At 43.9% G+C, this 19,651-nt stretch overlaps 2 protein-coding genes across 5 annotated transcripts in view; both read left to right on the top strand.

Moving 5' to 3' along the window:
* LOC310723110 (solute carrier family 2, facilitated glucose transporter member 11-like) overlaps positions 1-11,701 on the top strand; it is a gene marked incomplete at its 3' end in the record, with an annotated part of 20,308 nt that extends 8,607 nt beyond the window's left edge. Inside the window, exons 7-11 of the mRNA XM_083570941.1 lie at positions 2,480-2,555; positions 2,713-2,840; positions 10,768-10,896; positions 11,255-11,403; positions 11,581-11,701. Coding sequence (XP_083427067.1) covers positions 2,480-2,555; positions 2,713-2,840; positions 10,768-10,896; positions 11,255-11,403; positions 11,581-11,701 — 603 coding nt within the window. The remainder of the gene's footprint in view (positions 1-2,479; positions 2,556-2,712; positions 2,841-10,767; positions 10,897-11,254; positions 11,404-11,580) is intronic.
* gstt2 (glutathione S-transferase theta 2) overlaps positions 2,960-19,651 on the top strand; it is a 26,410-nt gene continuing 9,718 nt past the window's right edge. For 2 of the 4 annotated variants that reach the window (XM_083570944.1, XM_083570945.1), the window contains exons 1-3: positions 14,912-15,200; positions 15,514-15,601; positions 16,874-17,024. In XM_083570944.1, the coding sequence (XP_083427070.1) occupies positions 15,089-15,200; positions 15,514-15,601; positions 16,874-17,024 (351 nt within the window). In that variant the 5' untranslated portion in view covers positions 14,912-15,088. Of the gene's footprint in view, positions 3,488-9,362; positions 10,897-14,784; positions 15,201-15,513; positions 15,602-16,873; positions 17,025-19,651 lie in introns of those variants that run through there. The other 2 variants (XM_083570943.1, XR_014532587.1) reach the window with 2 other exon arrangements.

Genomic DNA, 19,651 nt, shown 5'->3' with positions numbered 1-19,651 from the left:
AGTTCGGTGGCTGTTCACTTACACATACACTTGCTCACACTCAGTCACTTACACACTCACTTACTTACACATTCACTCATTTACTCACTTACACACTGTCAGGGATCCACCTGCCACGCCCCCCTCGGTGGCTGTCACGCTGCCTCATTCTGCCGCTCCTGGCATTAACTACAGACACCTGTTCCTCATTTAGATTGTCCTATGTAAGCTCCCGTTCTCACTTGTGTCGGACCTACTCGATGACTAAGGTAATTGACCTTACCTTAAGCATTTCACTGCATGTTGTACCCTGTATGTATGTGTATGTGACAAATAAAATTTTATTTGATTTGACCTGGTTCCTGACTGGCAGCATTCCCCGCTAGTTCCAGCTACGATCCCCTTTACATGGATTACTCTCGCTTACACTCGTGTTGTGGATTATACAAGCTGTGGATTATACCCGCTGTGGATTATACACGCTCATTGTTGTGTGGAGAAGATGTGCGATGGTAGAGCGGCTGGGGTTTCTTTGGGACAGGAACAATGGTGGACTGTTTGAAGCATGAGGGGACAACAGACTGTTCATTCACATTCCCCATTGTAGAAGATGGTGTTTTATAGTCCGTGATGTTTCTTGGTCCCTGCCACAGGGTCCGAGAGCCACCATGTTGGAACTGTAACTCTAGTTTCCTCCCGTAGCACTGCTTTGCTTCCTTCACCGCTCTGCGCACACTGTAAGATGCAGCCTTATACTCATCCATGTCCCCGGTGTCAAACCCCATGTTGTAGGCAGTGGAGCAGGGTCTCAGAGAATTGCAGATGATTTTAGCCACCCATGGCTTCTGGATAAATCCCACAAATGCTTCCTTAAACATGTTAATGTCATCAGAGCTGCACCTGAATATGTCCCAGTCTGCATTATCTAAAGCATCCTGCAGTGCAGCCACTGATTGGTCAGTCCAGCATGCGACCTCTCCCTCTGATTTAGCCTTTGTTTGTATACATTCATAAGGTAAATGGCGGTATGGCCCGATTTCCAAAATGGTGGAAGTGATTGTGCCTTGTAGCTATTCTTGAATAGTTCCACCACAATCAGTGCAGTGTCCCGATGCTGTGCTTGGTGTAGCGTTAGTGTCTCGTGTAAAACCCATATTGCAGTGTCCGTGTCCGCTTGGGGTGGAACATAATCGGCACTGACTATGACCGAGCTGAATTCCTGAGGTAGATAGAAGGGCCGGCATTTGATGGTCAGTAGTTCCAGATTTGGTGTGCAGAGGCGTGAAAGAGGAACGATGCTCCCACTGTCGCACCAGTGGTTGTTCACCATCAGACACACTCCACCTCCTCTTGATTTCCCCCAACTCCAGTGTTCTGTCCATGCAGTAAAACGAGAAAAATTCAGCCGGCTGGATGGAGTGGTCCGTTACCGCTTGGTTCAGCCATGTCTCATCAAAGCAGAGAAGGTTGCAGTCCCGAATGTACCTCTGGAACTTGACCCTTGCTTTTAGGTCGTCGAGCGTGTTTTCCAGAGACTGGAGGTTGACTAACAGGATACTAGGTAAGGGAGCGCGGTGTGCACATGCCCTCAACTTGTTCCTGAAGCCGGCTCTTTTCCCTTGTGGACGCCGGTATGGGTCGCGCCCTTTGTTCTTCCTCGGGATCTCGTTTGGTCAACATGGGTCCGGGTTTAAAAAAGGTGAAAGATGAGTAGATTTTACACCAATAGACATAATTGATAGAGTGATTCTGTCATATTTAATGATGACCATCTTATATAAAGAGAACAGTGTCTATGAAAATCAATATATAAAATAAACAAAAAAAGACAAAGCATAGCCGGAGCAGTCGTGACGGCTGCCGACCTCACCGGCACCATCTTGTTCACTTGTTTAGGGTTAGGGTTCAGGGTCAGGGTTTAGGGTTTAGGTTTTGGGGATCGAGGTTAGGGTTTGGGTTTGGAGTCAGGTCTTGGGCTTTTGGGTCAGGGTTTGCGTTTTGGAGTTAAGGGTCATGGTTTGGGGTTTAGGGTCAAGGTTTGGAGTTCAGGGTCAGAGTTTGCGGTTTAGGGTTTGGGGTTAAGGGTCATGGTTTGGGGTTTAGGGTCAGGGTTTGGGTTTCAGAGTCAGGGTTTGCGGTTTAGGGTTTGGGGTCAAGAGTCAGGGTTTGGGGTTCAGGGTCATGGTTTGCGGTTTAGGGTTTGGGGTTCAGGGTCAGGTTTTAGTTCAGGGTTTGAGGTAAGGTTTGGGTTTCAGGGTCAGGATTTGGGTTTTAGGGTTAGGTTTTCGGGTTATGGTTCAGGTTCAAGGTCAGGGTTTGGTAGGGCTCAGGTTCAAGGTCAGGGTTAAAGGTTAGGGTTCAGGGTCAGGGTTTGGGTTAGGATAGAGAGACATTATTATGCTCTGGTCAACAAATGCATTTTGATAAAAAAAAAAAAAAAAACAGAAATAAACATAAATAATTGATATTAATCTTTGATTTTACTTTGCTTCTCCTGCAGAAGTCCAACTCCTGGGTGCCGTATCTCAGCATGCTCTGCGTCTTCGCCTTCATCCTCAGCTTCGGCCTCGGGCCAGGTCAAACAGAGCTACTAACTAACTAACTAACCAACCAACTATCTAACTAACTAAGTATGACTAGAAATAAGTAAATAAATAAGGTCAATAAATTAGGTATGTGTAAATCTTTGTCATCGTGACTTTTGTTTAATGTGTTTCTGTTTGTGTCATGTAGGTGGCGTAACAAACATTTTGATCACAGAGCTCTTCACTCAGACGAGTCGCCCTGCAGCGTATATGATCGCCGGCTCAGTCAACTGGCTCAGTTTATTCTTTATCAGCATGGTGTTCCCCTTCATAGTGGTACGTCCCTACGGTATGACTGTAACTAACTGTGTTCCCCTTCATAATGGTGCGTACTCTCTCTCTCTCTCTCTCTCTCTCTCTCTCTCTCTCTCTCTCTCTCTCTCTCTCTGTGCAAGCGCGGGGGAAGGGTGAGTGTGGCGTGAGAGCGTGTAACATGTTGCCCATTTTGTCTGCGTTTTTTCGCAATTATTTTCCGTAAAACATCTCGGAACAATCTATTGTGTGTGTGTGTGTGTGTGTGTGTGTGTGTGTGTGTGTGTGCATGCATGTACTAGTGTGCCTGTGCGTGCGGGTGCCTGTGTGAGTGTGTGTGTTTTTAAAAGAGAGTGCGAGTGTGCAGCATGGCGTCTCAGAGCGCGAGGCTGTATGAAGGTTTGACTCGCCGGCACTGTGTGCGGGGTGAGTGTAGAGGAGTGTGTGTTAGTGATTGGAAATGTGGTGCGTTCGTTGTTTTCCTGAATAATCTCGATAAAGTGACCAAACTGATGCAGAAGGGGATTACTTTGAATAATGTGTGTATACTGGTTTCTCCCCTCAGTTTTCCTGCAAAAATGTAATGTTGTCCAATGTCCCTCCTTTCAAAAGTGATGAGACGATTATTAAAGAGCTGTCTCCCCCATTGCTTTAAGTGCACACTGATTAGGGTATTTTTCAGGAGTATGGTTTTTATGGTTTTAAATTGAGGCCTTTCTTAACTAAATGTGGTTTTTAAGTTCCAGTTTGAAGGTTTCGACTACAACATTTTTGTTTCCACTGATGCAGAAATAAAATGTTTTAAATGTGGTCAGTTAGGGTGTCTTGTTCGTGCCTGTCCTGAAACCACAGAGTGACCCCGGTGTTACCAAGCGACTGGGGCAGGATTCAGCTGAGCCTACTGGAGTTGTTCCCCCTGTGGCTTCAGCTCGGCCTGCTGCTGAAAGCCCCGTAACTGCTGCTGGACCAGGGCCCAGAGAGCGCAAGCCCCAAGCACAGACTGCAGCCCTGAGCTCCACTGGTGACAGACCCCCCGTAGAGAAGCCCTGATCGGCTGAATTCAGACCTGCATGTCTGAAGCTGTCTGCGCTGGCAGAGGCAGGCACAGGGTGCAGAGCCGTCACCAGGAAACACCAGTCACTACACTAGTGCAAGGGGACGGGGAGACATAGAGATGGAAGATGAGCCTCTTTTTAAAGTTTCAACAAAGTGAAAGAAATGAGGTAGTGGGACAAGGAAAAAAACAGGCTATAAAAGAGTTGAATGTAGATAAAGCTGTGACTGTGAAGATTGTCTCAGGAGGAAGCGCTAAATGTTTTGTATACAGCTGATAACATAAAATATTTTTTTTAAGAGTTCTTCCCAGACCATAAATGTTCACGATGTTAAGCATTTTAGAAGAGAAGGTTTCTTTACTGAGCAAGAAATATTCCCTCCAAAGAAGCTGATAACGAAGGTCAATATGGAGAACTCTAATAAAGATTGATTAAGTGTGTGGTGGGTTTCATTTTGAAGTGTTTTTTTACCATTTGTTAGTTTTAAGTATATTAATTTTGCAAGTTATATGCAAGTTTTAACATAAACGGATCAAGGGAACACGTAAAGAGAGCGAAGCTGTATGAGCTTATTAAACAGAAACGTGTTGATGTTGTCATGTTGCAGGAGACCCACAGCGATGTTAGCAACGCTGCTGATTGGGTGAAAGAGTCTGATGGATTGGCGATTTTTAAGCCACAACACATCGCTTATTGTGGAGTTGCCCTGCTTTTTACTCGTAATTGTATTCCTGTTTCCTACACTGCTAAAGAAGTTTTAAATGGGAGGCTATTAAAAGTAAATGTTTTTTATGAGAATGAGGTTTTTGTTTTTGGAAGGTGATTTTAATTGCACAGCAGAATATACAGACAGAAATCATGCAGAACATCATGTAGCTTCCCATAAGCATCTGTTCAATTTAATTCAATTCATTTTTATTTGTATTGAGTTTCAACAATGAACATCGTCTCAAAGCAGCTTCACACAGATAATGTGGTGAAAAAAATTAATAGGTTCTTTATAAGCAAGTTCGTCAATGATGAGCAGCCATGGCTACTGTGGCAAGGAAAAACTCCCTTAGATGTTATGAGTAAGAAACCTTGAGAGGAACCCATCCTTATCTGGCTGATATCAAGAGTGTGATTCTTCTTCTCTTCTTTCGGCTGCGTACCCTGTATGTATGTGTATGTGACCAATAAAATTTTATTTGAATTGATTTGATTTATACTCAAAAAGGTACACATTACTACCTTAGAGTACCAATGGGTACCTTAATGTACAACTATAAATATTTGGGGTAAATAAGGTACAAAGATGTCCTTTTAAGGGTACTGTCCCAGTGGCAAGCTGTTGTATTTCTTTCTTTCTTTCTTTCTTTCTTTCTTTCTTTCTTTCTTTCTTTCTTTCTTTCTTTCTTTTGATGTATATTTCGGGTTGTGCAGGAGAGTAGCTGTTGCTTAGAAGAAATCTCTGTAGACACCGTCTTTCTTGCAAACCAGGTTTATTTACAGAAGGTTCAGCATCTTGATACGAGCACCCAGGATTTGCTTGGAGGGGTTCAGAGCCAGGGGTTCAGATCCTCCCGATCTAACGTCCTGTCTTGTCTATATATCTGAGCCGTTGCTATTTTCCGCATCTCAAAACATGCAAGATGTAAGTGAGCTCATTTCTCCAGAATGTTTAGCATAAGGAACATCACCACATATGGACAGTAAGCATGTCTTGTTGTACAGTCAGCTTGTAGGGGCTTTCAGAAGCTGCACGTACGCCCTCCAACCTAAACATTTTGGCCCAGACTCTAATATAAACACTATGGGTCTTTTTTTTTAAACATGTCTTATAGGGAAAAGATCTGGTCTGCTTCCAGCAATACAGAATAAAGTCGAATACAGATACTACATATTTCAGATATTACATATTTCAGATACTACATATTTAAGATATTACATATTTAAGATACTATAGTTTTATAATCATATATAATCATAAAGTATATAAAGCAAAAAAATTATGATTAAAAATAAAACCTGTCAATTACACAAGGATTAACTGAAAAAAAAAGAAAACAGGTAACACTAGACATTTAAAAAAAAAAAAATGATGGCTACGCCCAGGTCCAAACCATCTCAATCTCCCTCACCTTGTCTCCAAAACGTCCAACATGCGCTGTCCCTCTAACAAACTAATTTCTTATCTTGTCCATCCTCATCACTCCCAACGAAAACCTTAACATCTTCAGCTCTGCTACCTCCAGCTCCACCTCCTGCCTTTTACTTAATGCCACTGTCTCTAATCCATACAACAACGCAGGTCTTACCACAGTCCTATAAACTTTCCCTTTCATTCTTGCAAATACCCTTCTATCACAAATCACTCCTGTCACTCTTCTCCACCCACTCCACCCTGCCTGCACTCTTTTCTTTACTTCCCTAACACACTCTCCATTACTTTGCACTGTTGATACCAGGTACCTGAACTCCTCCACCTTCTCCACCTCTTCTCCCTGCAACCACACCATTCCACTGCCCTCCCTCTCATTTACGCACATGTACTCTGTCTTACTTCTACTGACTTTCATTCTCCTTCTCTCCAGCGCGTACCTCCACCTCTCCAGGCTCTATTCAACCTGCTCACTACTCTCACCACAAATCACAATATCATCCACAAACATCATAGTCCATGGAGACTCCTGTCTGACCTCGTCCTTCAACCTGTCCATCACCACTGCAAACAGGAAAGGGCTCAGGGCCGATCCTTGATGCAATCCAACCTTCACCTTAAACCAGTCTGTCGTTCTTACTGCACACTTCACTGCTGTCACACTGTCCTCATACATGTCCTGCACCACCCTCACATACTTCTCTGACACACCATACTTCCTCATACAATACCACAACTCCTCTCTTGGCACCCTGTTGTACGCTTTTTCTAAATCCACAAATACACAATGCAATTCCTTCTGTCCTTTTCTATACTTCTCTATCAACATTCTCAAAGCAAATAAGGCATCTGTGGTGCTCTTCCTCGGCATGAAACCATACTGTTGCTCACAGATGGTCACCTCTTCTCTCAGTCTGGCTTCCACTACTCTTTCCCAGAACTTCATGGTGTGACTGATCAACTTAATTCCCCTGTAGTTACTGCAGGTCTGTACATCTTCCTTATGCTTAAAGATCGGTACCAGCACACTCCTTCTCCATTCCTCAGGCATCCTCTCACCTTCCAGAATCTTGTTAAACAATCCGGTTAAAAACTCCACTGCCATCTCTCCTAAACCTAAATCTCCCCACTCCAGTATGTCATCTGGTCCAACCAACTTTCCACTCTTCATCCTCTTAATCGCTGCTCTCCCTTCCTGCTTACTAATCCTATCCACTTCCTGCTTTACTAACTTCACATCATTCAATCTTCTCTTTCTCTCTCATTTTCCTCGTTCATCAGCTGCTCAAAATACTCCCTCCACCTTCTCAACACACTTTGCTCACTAGTCAACACATTTCCATCTCCTTCCTTTATTGCTCTAACTTGCAGCACATCCTTCCCAGATCGATCCCTCTGCCTGGCCAAATCCTTTTCTCCTTTCTTAGTGTCCAACTTCTCCTACAGTTCCTCATATGCCTTTTTCTTGGCTTTCGCCACATCCCTCTTCACCTGCTGCCGCATCTCCTTGTACTCCTGCCTACTTTTCTCATCACCCTGTCGATCCCACTTCTGTTTTGTTAACCTCTTTCCCCTTATGTTCTCCTGCACTTCTTCATTCCATCACCACGTCTTTATATCTTCCTTTCTATTTCCAGATGTCACACCAAGTACTTTTCTAGCTGCCCCCCTCATCACTCCTGCAGTAGTTTCCCAATCATCCAGCACCTCTTCACCACCACCAAGCCCCTGTCTGACCTTTTCCCTGAACCTCACACTACACTCTTCCTCTTCAGTTTCCACCATCTTATTCTTCTGTCAGTCCTCACTCTCCTCCTCTTCTTCTTCCCCTCCAAAACCATCCTACAGACCACCATCCGATGCTGTCTAGCTACACTGTCCCCTGCCAACACTTTACAGTCTCCAATCTCCTTCAGGTTGCATCTCCTACATAGAACATAATCCACCTGTGTGCACCTTCCTCCACTCTTATACGTCACCCTGTGATCCTCCTTCTTCTAGAAATAAGTATTCATCACTGCCATTTCAATCCTTTTAGCAAAATCTACAACTATCTGCCCTTTCACATTCCTCTCCTTTAGGCCATACCTACCCATAACCTCCTCATCACCTCTGTTCCCTTCACCTACATGCCCATTAAAGTCTGCCCCAATCACCAATCGTTCATTTCTAGGTACACCATCTACCACTTCATCTAATTCACTCCAGAATTTTTCCTTCTCCTCTATCTCTCACAGCCGACTTGTGGAGCATAGGCACTGATGACATTTATCATCATCCCTTCAACTTCCAGCTTTACGTTCATCACCCTATCAGAAACTCCCTTCACCTCCACTACACTCTTACTGTACTCTTCCTTCAGAATCCCCCCTACACCATTTCTCTTTCCATCCACACCATAATAGAACAGTTTAAACCCACCTCCAATGTTCCTGGCCTTACTCCCTTTCCACTTGGTCTCCTGAACACACTACATCTCTACCTTTCTCCTCTCCATCATATCAGCTCCCTCTCTCCCTTTACCAGTCATAGTACCAACCCGACCTTCCACTCTCCTCCACTTCTCCTTTCCCTGCTGTCTCTGTAGACGTCTCTCCTCTCCTTCTCCTCCTTTAGCCAACAGTAGCCTAATTTCCACCGGTACCCTGTTGGCTAACAATACCTGTGGCGGTCGTTGTTAACCCGGGCCTCAACCGATCCGGTATGAATTTCCTAATTGTGACCCGCATATTCGATTTGGCATGTTTTAAGCTGGATGCCCTTCCTAATGCAACCCTCCCCATTTATCCAGGCTTGGGACCGGCACTAAGAGTTCACTGGCTTGTGCCTCCCTAATGGCTGGGTTATATTAAGAGTGTGATTATAGTCTTTAAACAATACAAAACACCATACAGAGATGCAACATAATCGGAAAGTTTACTTCTAGCTGCATTTGAAAGTTATCAAGCATCCACTGTTTAATGTCCTTTACACACTCCTCAAGATTGTTAAGCTGATCTCTCTCATCTGGCTTTGCTGAAATATACAGCTGTGTATCATCAGCATAGCAATGGAAGTGAATACGGTGTTTCTATACAATTTCACCCAGAGGCAGCAGATATAAAGAGAAAAGCAGTGGGCCTAAGACAGATCCTTGCAGAACACCAAACTTTACCTCAGAGAGTGTGGAGAACTCACCATTTACATCAACAAACTGATAGCGATCAGTCAAATAAGACCTGAGCCAGGAGAGAGCTGTTACCTTTATTCCAACAACATTCTCCAGTCCAGCAAGCAGGAGATTATGATCAATGGTGTCAAAAGCTGAACTGAGGTCGAGCAGAACAAGTAAAGAGACAAAACCCTGATCAGAGGCCAGTAACAGTCATTTAGCAACTTAACTAGCGCCATCTCTGTGCTATGATGAGGCCGAAATCCTGACTGATACACTTCATAAATGTTATTCCTCAGTATATGTGAGCAGAACTGCTGTGCTACAACCTTTTCTAGAATCTTGGAGATAAAGAGGAGGTTTGATATTGGACTGTAGTTCGACAGCTGACGGGGTGAAGGTCAGGTTTCCTAATTAGAGGGTTGATAATTGCAGTTTGAAGGATTTAGGTACATAACCGGTGCTAATGGAAGAGTTTCTTATTTTTAAAACAGATTTAATTACCTCTGGAATGATCTGTTTGAAGAAACTTGTAGGCGAGGGATTGAGAATGCAGGTTGATGATTTTAATAAGGAAATAAATTACATGAAGTCGTTCTCTTGAATGGGAGTAAAACTTTGTAATTGATGGTCTGTTATAATGACACTGCTGTCTACAGGGTTATTTATAAAATAGTTTAAATTTATTTTAATCATCTGGATTTCTTGCCTGATGTTTTCAACTTTATTATTTAAAAAAGTTCATTAACTCATTACTACCTATTGATGGTGTGCATGTGAGTGCAGTGCTTTTATTTCCTGTTCATTTTGCTGCAGTACAGAATAAAAATCTAGGATTCTGCTTGTTATTTTCTATGAGGGTGGAGAATTATGCTGATTTTGTTTGATGCCATTTACGTTATAATTTCTGAGTGGTCTGTTGTAAGGTGCGCATATGATCATTATACCACTGTGATTATTTTTAATCTCTGATTAATTTGGTCTTAAGGGGAGCTACATCATCTAGAGTGTAACTGAACATTGATTCTAGGTATTCAGTGGCCCAGTCGAGCTCTGCGGGTTCTGACGGAGATCTAATTTATATCGTAATTTTTGGAAAATTATTGATAAAATGCGCTGCTGTAGTTGACGTGAAAGTGTTTAACACGGTAACGTGGTGAGGTACTAATGCAATGACTGAGGCAGATTTTGAAAGAGATGAGGTAATGATCTGAAATAACTTCAGATTGTGGAATTATGACTAATCTTTTTATTTTAAATCCAAATGTTAATATTAAATCAAGAGTGTGTCTCCACTATGAGTGGGTCCTATAATGTTCTGATTCATTCCTACTGTATATAGAATGGACACAACTGCTGCTCTTAAGGACTTTTCCTGATTATCAAAATCAATCTTAAAATCACCCACAATTACTGCTTTGTGTAAAGAAGTTGCTAAATTTGTGATGAAATCTGCAAATTCTATGAGTAAATCAGAGTCAGGCCCCTGGGGGTCTAAAAATAATAATTAATGGAATTGACTGACTACACCTACTTTTGGACACTGAATATTTTATGTTATTGTAAAGAACTTCAAATGTTCTCTTTCATCATCTCGTGTTCGAGATCCACCCATGGGAAGGGCATCCGTACCTGACCTCTGCAGAAGCATCCAATTGCACCAAGTCTGGCTTGACAGACAGAAGCGTGTGCCCAATGACAGGTAAGGGGCCGGACGTGCTCATCCTAAGCCAGGTTAGCTTTCGCAAACCGCCCATGCTCTCACCTTTTTTTTCTATAGGCTGCCCATTTACTTCTTTTTCGCTCAGTATCGAATGGCTTCTTCCCGTCCTTCCTGCATGTGCGAAACACATGTAATATTGCTGGGGAGATCCGCTCGATCTGAAACACGGTCTTGCGGGGCTTGAATTTAAGGATATGGCGAGTCGCCAGACACCTTAACCCATCTTAGGGCGGGCTGCTCGCCCCACCTAAGCCCATCCTTCCGGGTAAGATTGATCGCTTCTCCGCATCGATTCATCAGGCCTCGTATAAAGCCTCTGCTCTTTCAATTCGAGCTCTCAATGTCTCCTCGCTGTTGTCTGCGTATCAGGCCGAACTCCTGCTTGATTTGGGTCAACAACTGGAGAAAGGGTCGGCATCGCCCGATCTCTGGAAGGAGATTGTCACGGTTAATGACCTTGTTCTTCGCAATGCCTGTCAAGCTGCCAAGCAAGCAGGTGCTCTATGGCTTTATCGGTGGTCAGGGAATGCGCGCTGTGGTTTAATCTATCCAGTCTCCCTGCTAGTGAGAAGCGTCGCATCGCAGGAGCGCTGGTTGAACCTGGTCAGGCTCTTTTTGGCCCGGCCGTTGTGCTAATGCAATGCAACGCTAATGCGTTGGGCTTTCATTAAGTATATTTTGTCTCTTCATCTCAGCCCGTTGCGCGATCTTTGCCGCTATGTCACAGTGATGCGCGCGTGCTGCACCACTGGAGAGCTGCGGAGTTTTACGCGCATGGGACCCCTCTCGGGGAGATCATGCTGCGGAAAGTGGTAACGACAGATGCCTCCTTAACAGGGTGGGGAGCCACACAGGAGGGCAGATCAGTGAATTGTGTGTGGCCAAAATCACTTCACTCAGCCCATATAAATTATTTGGAGCTCCTCTCTGTGTTGAAAGCTCTAAAGCATTTCCTGCCCTGCCTGCAGGGGCATCATGTGCTGGTCGGTAATAGTTTTGTTTATAGTCAGCGCTTTTGATGTGAAAGATCTAATATTTAACAATTCTATCTTTGGATAAGAGGTGCTGGCTGTGCGTTCAGTCCTATTTAGTTTAATGTTAACCAGGTTACTTAAACAGACTTTCTGAGAATTTCTACATTTTGGTTTTGCTCAGGGGACAGACCCATCTCAATTTGGTGGATCTTGAATGACGCAGCTAGCAGACAGTCGGTTTAGCTTGTCTGTCTGCTCCCTGGCCTTAGCTCTGGACAGTCACTTGTTAACTAGTGCTGTTCTGAAATTATGACCTATACTACTAGAAATAAGAGCAGCACCCAAATGGGATGGATACCGTTTCGCCCTAACAGGCCAGCCTTGCCTTCAACATTGCTTCAACTATTTATGAAGCCCATATTATTTTTGGAGCACCAATCGGACATCCAGCAGTTCAGCAACCATAACCTGCTGTAGGCTACATCGCCACGTCGCATTGGGATGGGGCCAAAGCATGTTACTGCATTGGACATTGCCTTCACTAATTAACACACCTCTATAATATTACTCAGTAACCTCTGACTGCCGAAGGCGTATATGATTAGCTCCTGTCTGAAAAACTATCTTCGAGAACCTGTGCTTTCATAAAAACCTAAGCTGACCTGCTATGTCCTATTCTTCACGTGCCTCAGAATAGTCTCCTATAACCAGAGCTCTTCCAGGTTTCTCAGCAGGTGCTTCACTGAGAAGAGCAAACCTGTTGGACACGTGAAGCGGAGAGGAATGGTGCTCCCATGGGCGAGCCTTAGCGTTAGCTTTGGCTTTGTGAGTATGCCGCCAAATTGTCACCCACTCGAAACGGAAGTGCAGGAGTTAATAGACTTAGCTGTAGTGTGCTTCACAAGAAGCGTAGAGAGGAGCATAGGAAACTCAGAGGCTTGCAGGAGCAGTAGGTGGTCCGGATGATCTAAGGTAGTTATAGGGTAGATCGGACGGCGAGTGAAGTGGAAGGGTTAATAGGAAACAGGTACAGGTGATTAATAGGAGGGAAAGGCTGAGCGAGAATGTTAAGCGTTGGGGGGAGGCATGACTGGTGCTTTTCTGACACACACACACACACATACACACACACACACGTTGGATACTACATTACAAGGGGGCACTGGTCTGCTTACACTTCAAACACGTTATGTGGATGCTCCTTCCAAGTTCTTCTTCAGTTTAGTACAAAAGAACAGACAGAAAAGATTTATGTATGCTGGGCGAACAGAATCAGAAGATCTCATGTCAAGCCTTCTGAAATTCACGAGCAGACAGTCAGCTTCTACCCGAAGCTGTATAGCAGCGAGAGGTCAGGGGCACAGCTTCCTTAAAGACCTGCCAAAGCTCACAGAGTCAGTGGCCAGAGAGTTGGACAAGGAGCTGCTACCCTCTTTAGTGAACAGCCTTGCCTATTCCCTCTGTACACTCTGTAAGGAATGTTGTACACTCTAGCTATTAAACCTTCTCCCCAGTGGAGAAATCTTCTTTTTAATGATTATATTAAACAGTGGAGACACTGTACAAACCACTGTTAACCAAAAACACTGCCAAACTCCAGTGGAGGATTTTACACTGCATCATCTCTGTGAACTCTTTTATTTGTATTTTAAACCCTGATGTTCTACAGGACGGTCCGTTCTGTTCACAGAGAGAAACTGTTTTTCACACTTTTACTCACTGCTCCAGGTTACAGTCACTGTTTGTGCTTTTCAAAAGTTATTTCAAGTTCTTCTAATGTGACTTTTACCTTACAGTGTTTTATTCTCACTTTTAAGTACGTCAGGAGAAACAGGTTTATGTGCCAACTAAGTGGCCAAATACCTGAGCAGAAAGAACAAAGTGGCTAAAAACACTGATGCAAACAGAATTTTCTCCTGGTTAATGAAATTACCAGATTTGAATTGAATAAAGGTTGGAGGGAGGCATGACTGGTGCTTCTCTGACACACACACACACACACACACACACACACACACACACACACACACACACACACACACACACACACACACACACACACAAACACACACACACACCTACCCCCAATCTTTAATCAATTCAAATAAAAAATTATATTTAATAAATTATTTGTATTGAGCTTTTAACAATGAACATTGTCTCAAAGCAGCTTTACACAGATAATGTGGTGATAAAAATGAATGTGTTCTTTATAAGTGAAGTTTATCTGTCATTGTCTGATTTTATTTGTCTAATTAACATTTATATCTTCTTTAATTAATGGGTCAACCTAATACCATATGGTATTTAATATGATGTGTTAAATAAAAGGATTTGTAAAAAAATCTCTCTCTCTCTCTCTCTCTCTCTCTCTCTCTCTCTCTCTCTCTCTCTCTCTCTCTCCTACAGAATGGACTGCAGCAGTTCTGTTTTCTTGTCTTTTTGGTGATTTGTTGTCTTGTGGGCACCTTCATCTTCTTTTTTGTGCCAGAAACTAAAAACAAGACATTTCTGGAGATCCAGTCTGAGTTGAGTGGAAAGAGGAGAGAAGTTCCTAAGTTGTGGAACAGTGTAGATGTTTCTCATGTGTCTACAGCACTGTGACGTCACTGTGGTCATGTCTGTTTCTATGACCCGGACATCTCATTTCACATCATCTTATAAATGCTGCAGTTATAATTACTTTATGGCACTTTAATATTATATGTATTTGATAAAACACCGTATTAATCCTTACTGCCACAATGTTTATCTGATCTCCGGATTGAGTTTCATATCTGGAATTAAGAGAATGCTCTACTTGCTTCTTTATGAGTGTAATGTAAATAAAGCTTTACTCCACACGCCCGTGTGTGTGTGTGTGTGTGTGTTTGTGTGTGTGTGTGTGTGTGTTTGTGTTTCTTATTCATTTCATTTGTAAAAAAGAAAACTGCGTTTTCGCGGAGCTGACAACCCCAATGACGTCATGACGACGCCCATGTGGCAGTGCGTGCGCGCTCCCTGTGTGTGCATTTCGGGGAAAAAAACACCGACCAAAGCGTTTTTGTGTGTGTGTGTGTGTGAGAGAGAGAGAGAGAGAGAGAGACAGAGACAGAGACAGAGACAGAGACAGAGAGTGTGTGCGCGCGCGCGTGCGTGTCTGTGAGTGAGTGAGTGAGTGTGTGTGTGTGTATGTGTGTAAAGGACACACAGATCTTGTGAGGGGGTTGAGGAGGAACTTTGTGGTGTGATGATGTTGAAGGTGTTTGTGGATCTGATGTCCCAGCCGTGTCGAGCTCTTTTAATCTTCCTCTCCGTCAATAAAATTCCACACACACTGCACACCATCGCCCTGCGCAAAGGTAATGATTTACACTACACAACTACACAACTCTAGACAACAGTACACAACTCTACAATACACTAAACAACTCTCCACACAACAGTACAGAACACTATAGAACTCTACACGCAACACTACACAACTCTGTACAAGTATACAAACAACTCTACACGACATTACACTACACAACTCTACACAACTCTGCACAATTCTTTCTTCTCTATCAAGCAAAGGAGAGACAGAGAGATGATAAACGTATATTACATAAAAACTAATTACATAAACTGTACAGAGAAGTGTGTGTGTGTGTGTGTGTGTGTGTGTGTGTTTAGGACAGAACAGGACTCCGGAGTTTGCTAAACTCAACCCAATGCAGAAAGTTCCAGTTATAGAGGAAGACGGCTTCATTCTCACAGAGAGGTGAGACAGGGGTATAGTACACACACACACACACACACACACACACACACACACACACACACACACACACACACACACACACACCAAATGTTTACCTCACAATGTGCAAAGTTTAAAGTGTTCTGGTTGATGTGTAACTCATGATGATGATGATAAAGAGGATGTGTATCTGGGTGAAGGAGAAACTTCTCACAGTTTACACTGCAGGAAGCATGATTACAGGTGCGATTAGCGTACAGGTCTGATTACAGGAGTGATTATCATATTAATGGGATTATGGGTGTGATTAGCGTATTAGTGGGATTACGGGTGTGATTAGTGTAGTTAATGGGATTACGGGTTTGATTAGTGTATCAGTGGGATTAGTGTTTTGGTGTATTAATTTGATTATGGGTGTGGTCCCCTGGTGGTCTAGTGGTTAAGATGCAGCGCTCCCACCGCTGCGACCCGGGTTCGATTCCCGGTCAGGGAACCACCCCCAGCCACTCTTAGTGCCGGTCCCAAGCCCGGATAAATTGGGGAGGGTTGCGTTAGGAAGGGCATCCAGCGTAAAACATGTGCCAAATCAAACGTGCGGAGGATCCGCTGTGGCGACCCCTAACGGGAGGAGCCGAAAAGAAAGAAAGAAAATTTGATTATGGGTGTGATTATTGTAGTTAGCATAGTAGTGGGATTACGGGTGTGATTAGTGTAGTTAGCATAGTAGTGGGATTACGGGTGTGATTAGTGTAGTTAGCGTGTTAGTGGGATTACGGGCGTGATAAGTGTAGTTAGCGTGTTAGTGGGATTACGGGCGTGATTGGTGTAGTTAGCGTGTTAGTGGGATTACGGGCGTGATTGGTGTAGTTAGCGTGTTAGTGGGATTACTGGCGTGATTGGTGTAGTTAGCGTGTTAGTGGGATTACGGGCGTGATTGGTGTAGTTAGCGTGTTAGTGGGATTACGGGCGTGATTAGTGTAGTTAGCGTGTTAGTGGGATTACGGGCGTGATTAGTGTAGTTAGCGTGTTAGTGGGATTACTGGCGTGATTAGTGTAGTTAGCGTGTTAGTGGGATTACGGGCGTGATAAGTGTAGTTAGCGTGTTAGTGGGATTACGGGCGTGATTAGTGTAGTTAGCGTGTTAGTGGGATTACGGGCGTGATTAGTGTAGTTAGCGTTTTAGTGGGATTACGGGCGTGATTAGTGTAGTTAGCGTGTTAGTGGGATTATGGGTGTGATTAGTGTAGTTAGCGTGTTAGTGGGATTAAAGCCACACCCCTTTTTGTCTCACAGTGATGCTATACTGAAATACCTGAGTGCCGCTTACTGTGTCCCAGACCACTGGTATCCACAGCAACCTCAGAAGAGGGCGAGAGTGGATGAGTACACGGCCTGGCACCACATGAACACACGCCTCCACTCCTCCAAAGTGTTCATCACAGAGGTGGGAGGAGCTAAAGAGGGAATCATCAATATCACGATCATGTGACCGCCAATACGGTTTACTGCAATCAACTAATTACATTACTGAATTTGACAGAATTTAATTCTTTCCAGAGAGAAATTCAGTATAACAGCAGCAGAGAGAGTAAAGATTATATTAAAGTAATATCTATTAGAGATAAAAGAAGTGTTTATAAGAAGAGTTTATAAATTCAAGTATTTCTATTGCACTTTTCACAGTGGGCGTGGTCTCAAAGCAGGTTTAGAGAATTTAAGAATGAAGGTGATCAATGTGTTTATCCCTGATGATGGAGTCTGGGGTGACTATGGTGAAAGAAAAACCCACTTAGATGTTATGAGGAAAAAACCTTGAGAGGAACCAGACTCAAAAGCAGAACCTCATCCTCATTTGGATGCCATCAAGAGTGTGATTATAGTCTTTAAACACTGCAGAACACTGGAGAGTGAGAACTAACATGAGCACTGGAGTGTGTGATTATGACTGATGATCTTTCTACAGTCTTTTACAGTCAGATGATGTTGTGGAACCAGGAGCTACTGAGCAACTAATAAAATAGCTCAACATCTGAGATCATCACAGATCCAACACCAGCTTCTCCATGACAGAACCTTTAAACACTCCAGAAGGTCCAGTGTCCAAACTCCACATAAAGTGGGATCCAGCTGGCACTGGTACGTCTCTGGATGGTTCGGGATGTTTGCGGCATCTACTTCTTTAAAGGTCCATAATCCTCATGAGGTGGGACGTGACTGGAGCTGGAGCAACCTCAGGATGCCTCAGGATGGGGAGAGAAAGAGAAGCAGTGGAGAGGAATTAGCGTAGCTGCTGTTCATGATATTAACAGCACAAGTTGATAATGTGATGTGATCAGATGTTCTGGAGCACAAGGTTATGACACACACACCCCTCACACCTACACACCCACACACACCCCTCACACCCACACATTCACACACACCCCTCACACCTACACACGCCCCTCAAACCCACACACACCTACACCCCCCTCAAACCCACACACCCCTCACACCTACACACCCACACACACCCCTCACACCCACACATTCACACACACCACTCACACCTACACACGCCCCTCAAACCCACACACACCTACACCCCCCTCAAACCCACACACCCCTCACACCTACACACCCACACATTCACACACACCACTCACACCTACACGCGCCCCTCAAACCCACACACACCTACACCCCCCTCAAACCCACTCACACCTACACACCCACACACACCCCTCACACCCACACATTTACACACACCACTCACACCTACACACGCCCCTCAAACCCACACACACCTACACCCCCCTCAAACCCACACACCCCTCACACCTACACACTCACACACACCCCTCACACCCACACATTCACACACACCCCTCACACCTACACATGCCCCTCAAACCCACACACACCTACATCCCCCTCAAACCCACACACCCCTTACACCTACACACACCCCTCACACCTACACACCTACACATTTACACACAGAAAATTAACGGCCGAAATACCTAAATCACCGAAACATCACGGCCGAAATTGTAATGACGCAATAAAAAAGCGCAGCCAGCACACGGTTATCTGGATAAGAGCCATCGTGTCTGCGGTGTGGACTTATTTCAATATCTCGGAGAAAGACCCACGGATAGCGATGTGCAAAACATGCAATGCTGAAATTTCAAGAGGGGGTGTATCTGCAGAGTTTCTCCAAGTCGGGTTTAATTTATCACCTGAAATCCAAACATCCCGATTGCCATTCTAAATATGAGAAGAACGCGGCGCAGAAAAGTAAATTCAATCCGAGCATGCGCACTCCGTCTGTAGAGGACGTTTTTGAAAAGGCAAGAAAGTTTTCCAGTGATAGTGCCAAGGCAAAAGGCATAACACAAAAACTTCTGGACTTCATTGCTTAGATCAGTGGTCTCCAGTGGATCAGTGGTCTCCAGTGGATCAGTGGTCTCCAGTGGATCAGTGGTCTCCAGTGGATCAGTGGTCTCCAGTGGATCAGTGGTCTCTAGTGGATCAGTGGTCTCCAGTGGATCAGTGGTCTCCAGTGGATCAGTGGTCTCCAGTGGATCAGTCGTCTCCAGTGGATCAGTGGTCTCTAGTGGATCAGTGGTCTCCAGTGGATCGACGGGTTGATCTTTAAAACATTCCCCGTGGATCCCAAAAAAAAAAATGATTATAATATATTATTTATTACACGGCTCTTCTTAATGCTGTAGATTAGAACATTCCATTCACTTGAATGGGCTTCCAAACGTCCGGCCGTCAATTATTTTCCTTTAACAGAGCCGCTGCTAATAATAATTGACTGCTGTCTGTTTGTCAATATTATGAATGGTAACAAATAAATAATAATAATTTATAATAATAAATAAAACACTTTTGTAATTGATTTATTCTTTGAATTGCAATGCATTGATTTTAGTGAGGTGAGTACACACTTATAGCCACAAATACAACGGTTCTAATAATTGACATAATCTTTTATTTAGGTGTTTCGGTTTTGGCCTTGGGTTCCTCATTTTTGGTTTTCCGTTTCGGCCAAGAATTTTCATCGGTGTGGCCCTCTGACAC

The sequence above is a fragment of the Silurus aristotelis genome, assembly GCF_946808225.1.
Source record: "Silurus aristotelis genome assembly, contig: scaffold_70, whole genome shotgun sequence".
In the NCBI taxonomy this organism is placed as follows: Eukaryota; Metazoa; Chordata; class Actinopteri; order Siluriformes; family Siluridae; genus Silurus; species Silurus aristotelis.
This window is presented reverse-complemented; position numbering and strand designations above follow the sequence as displayed.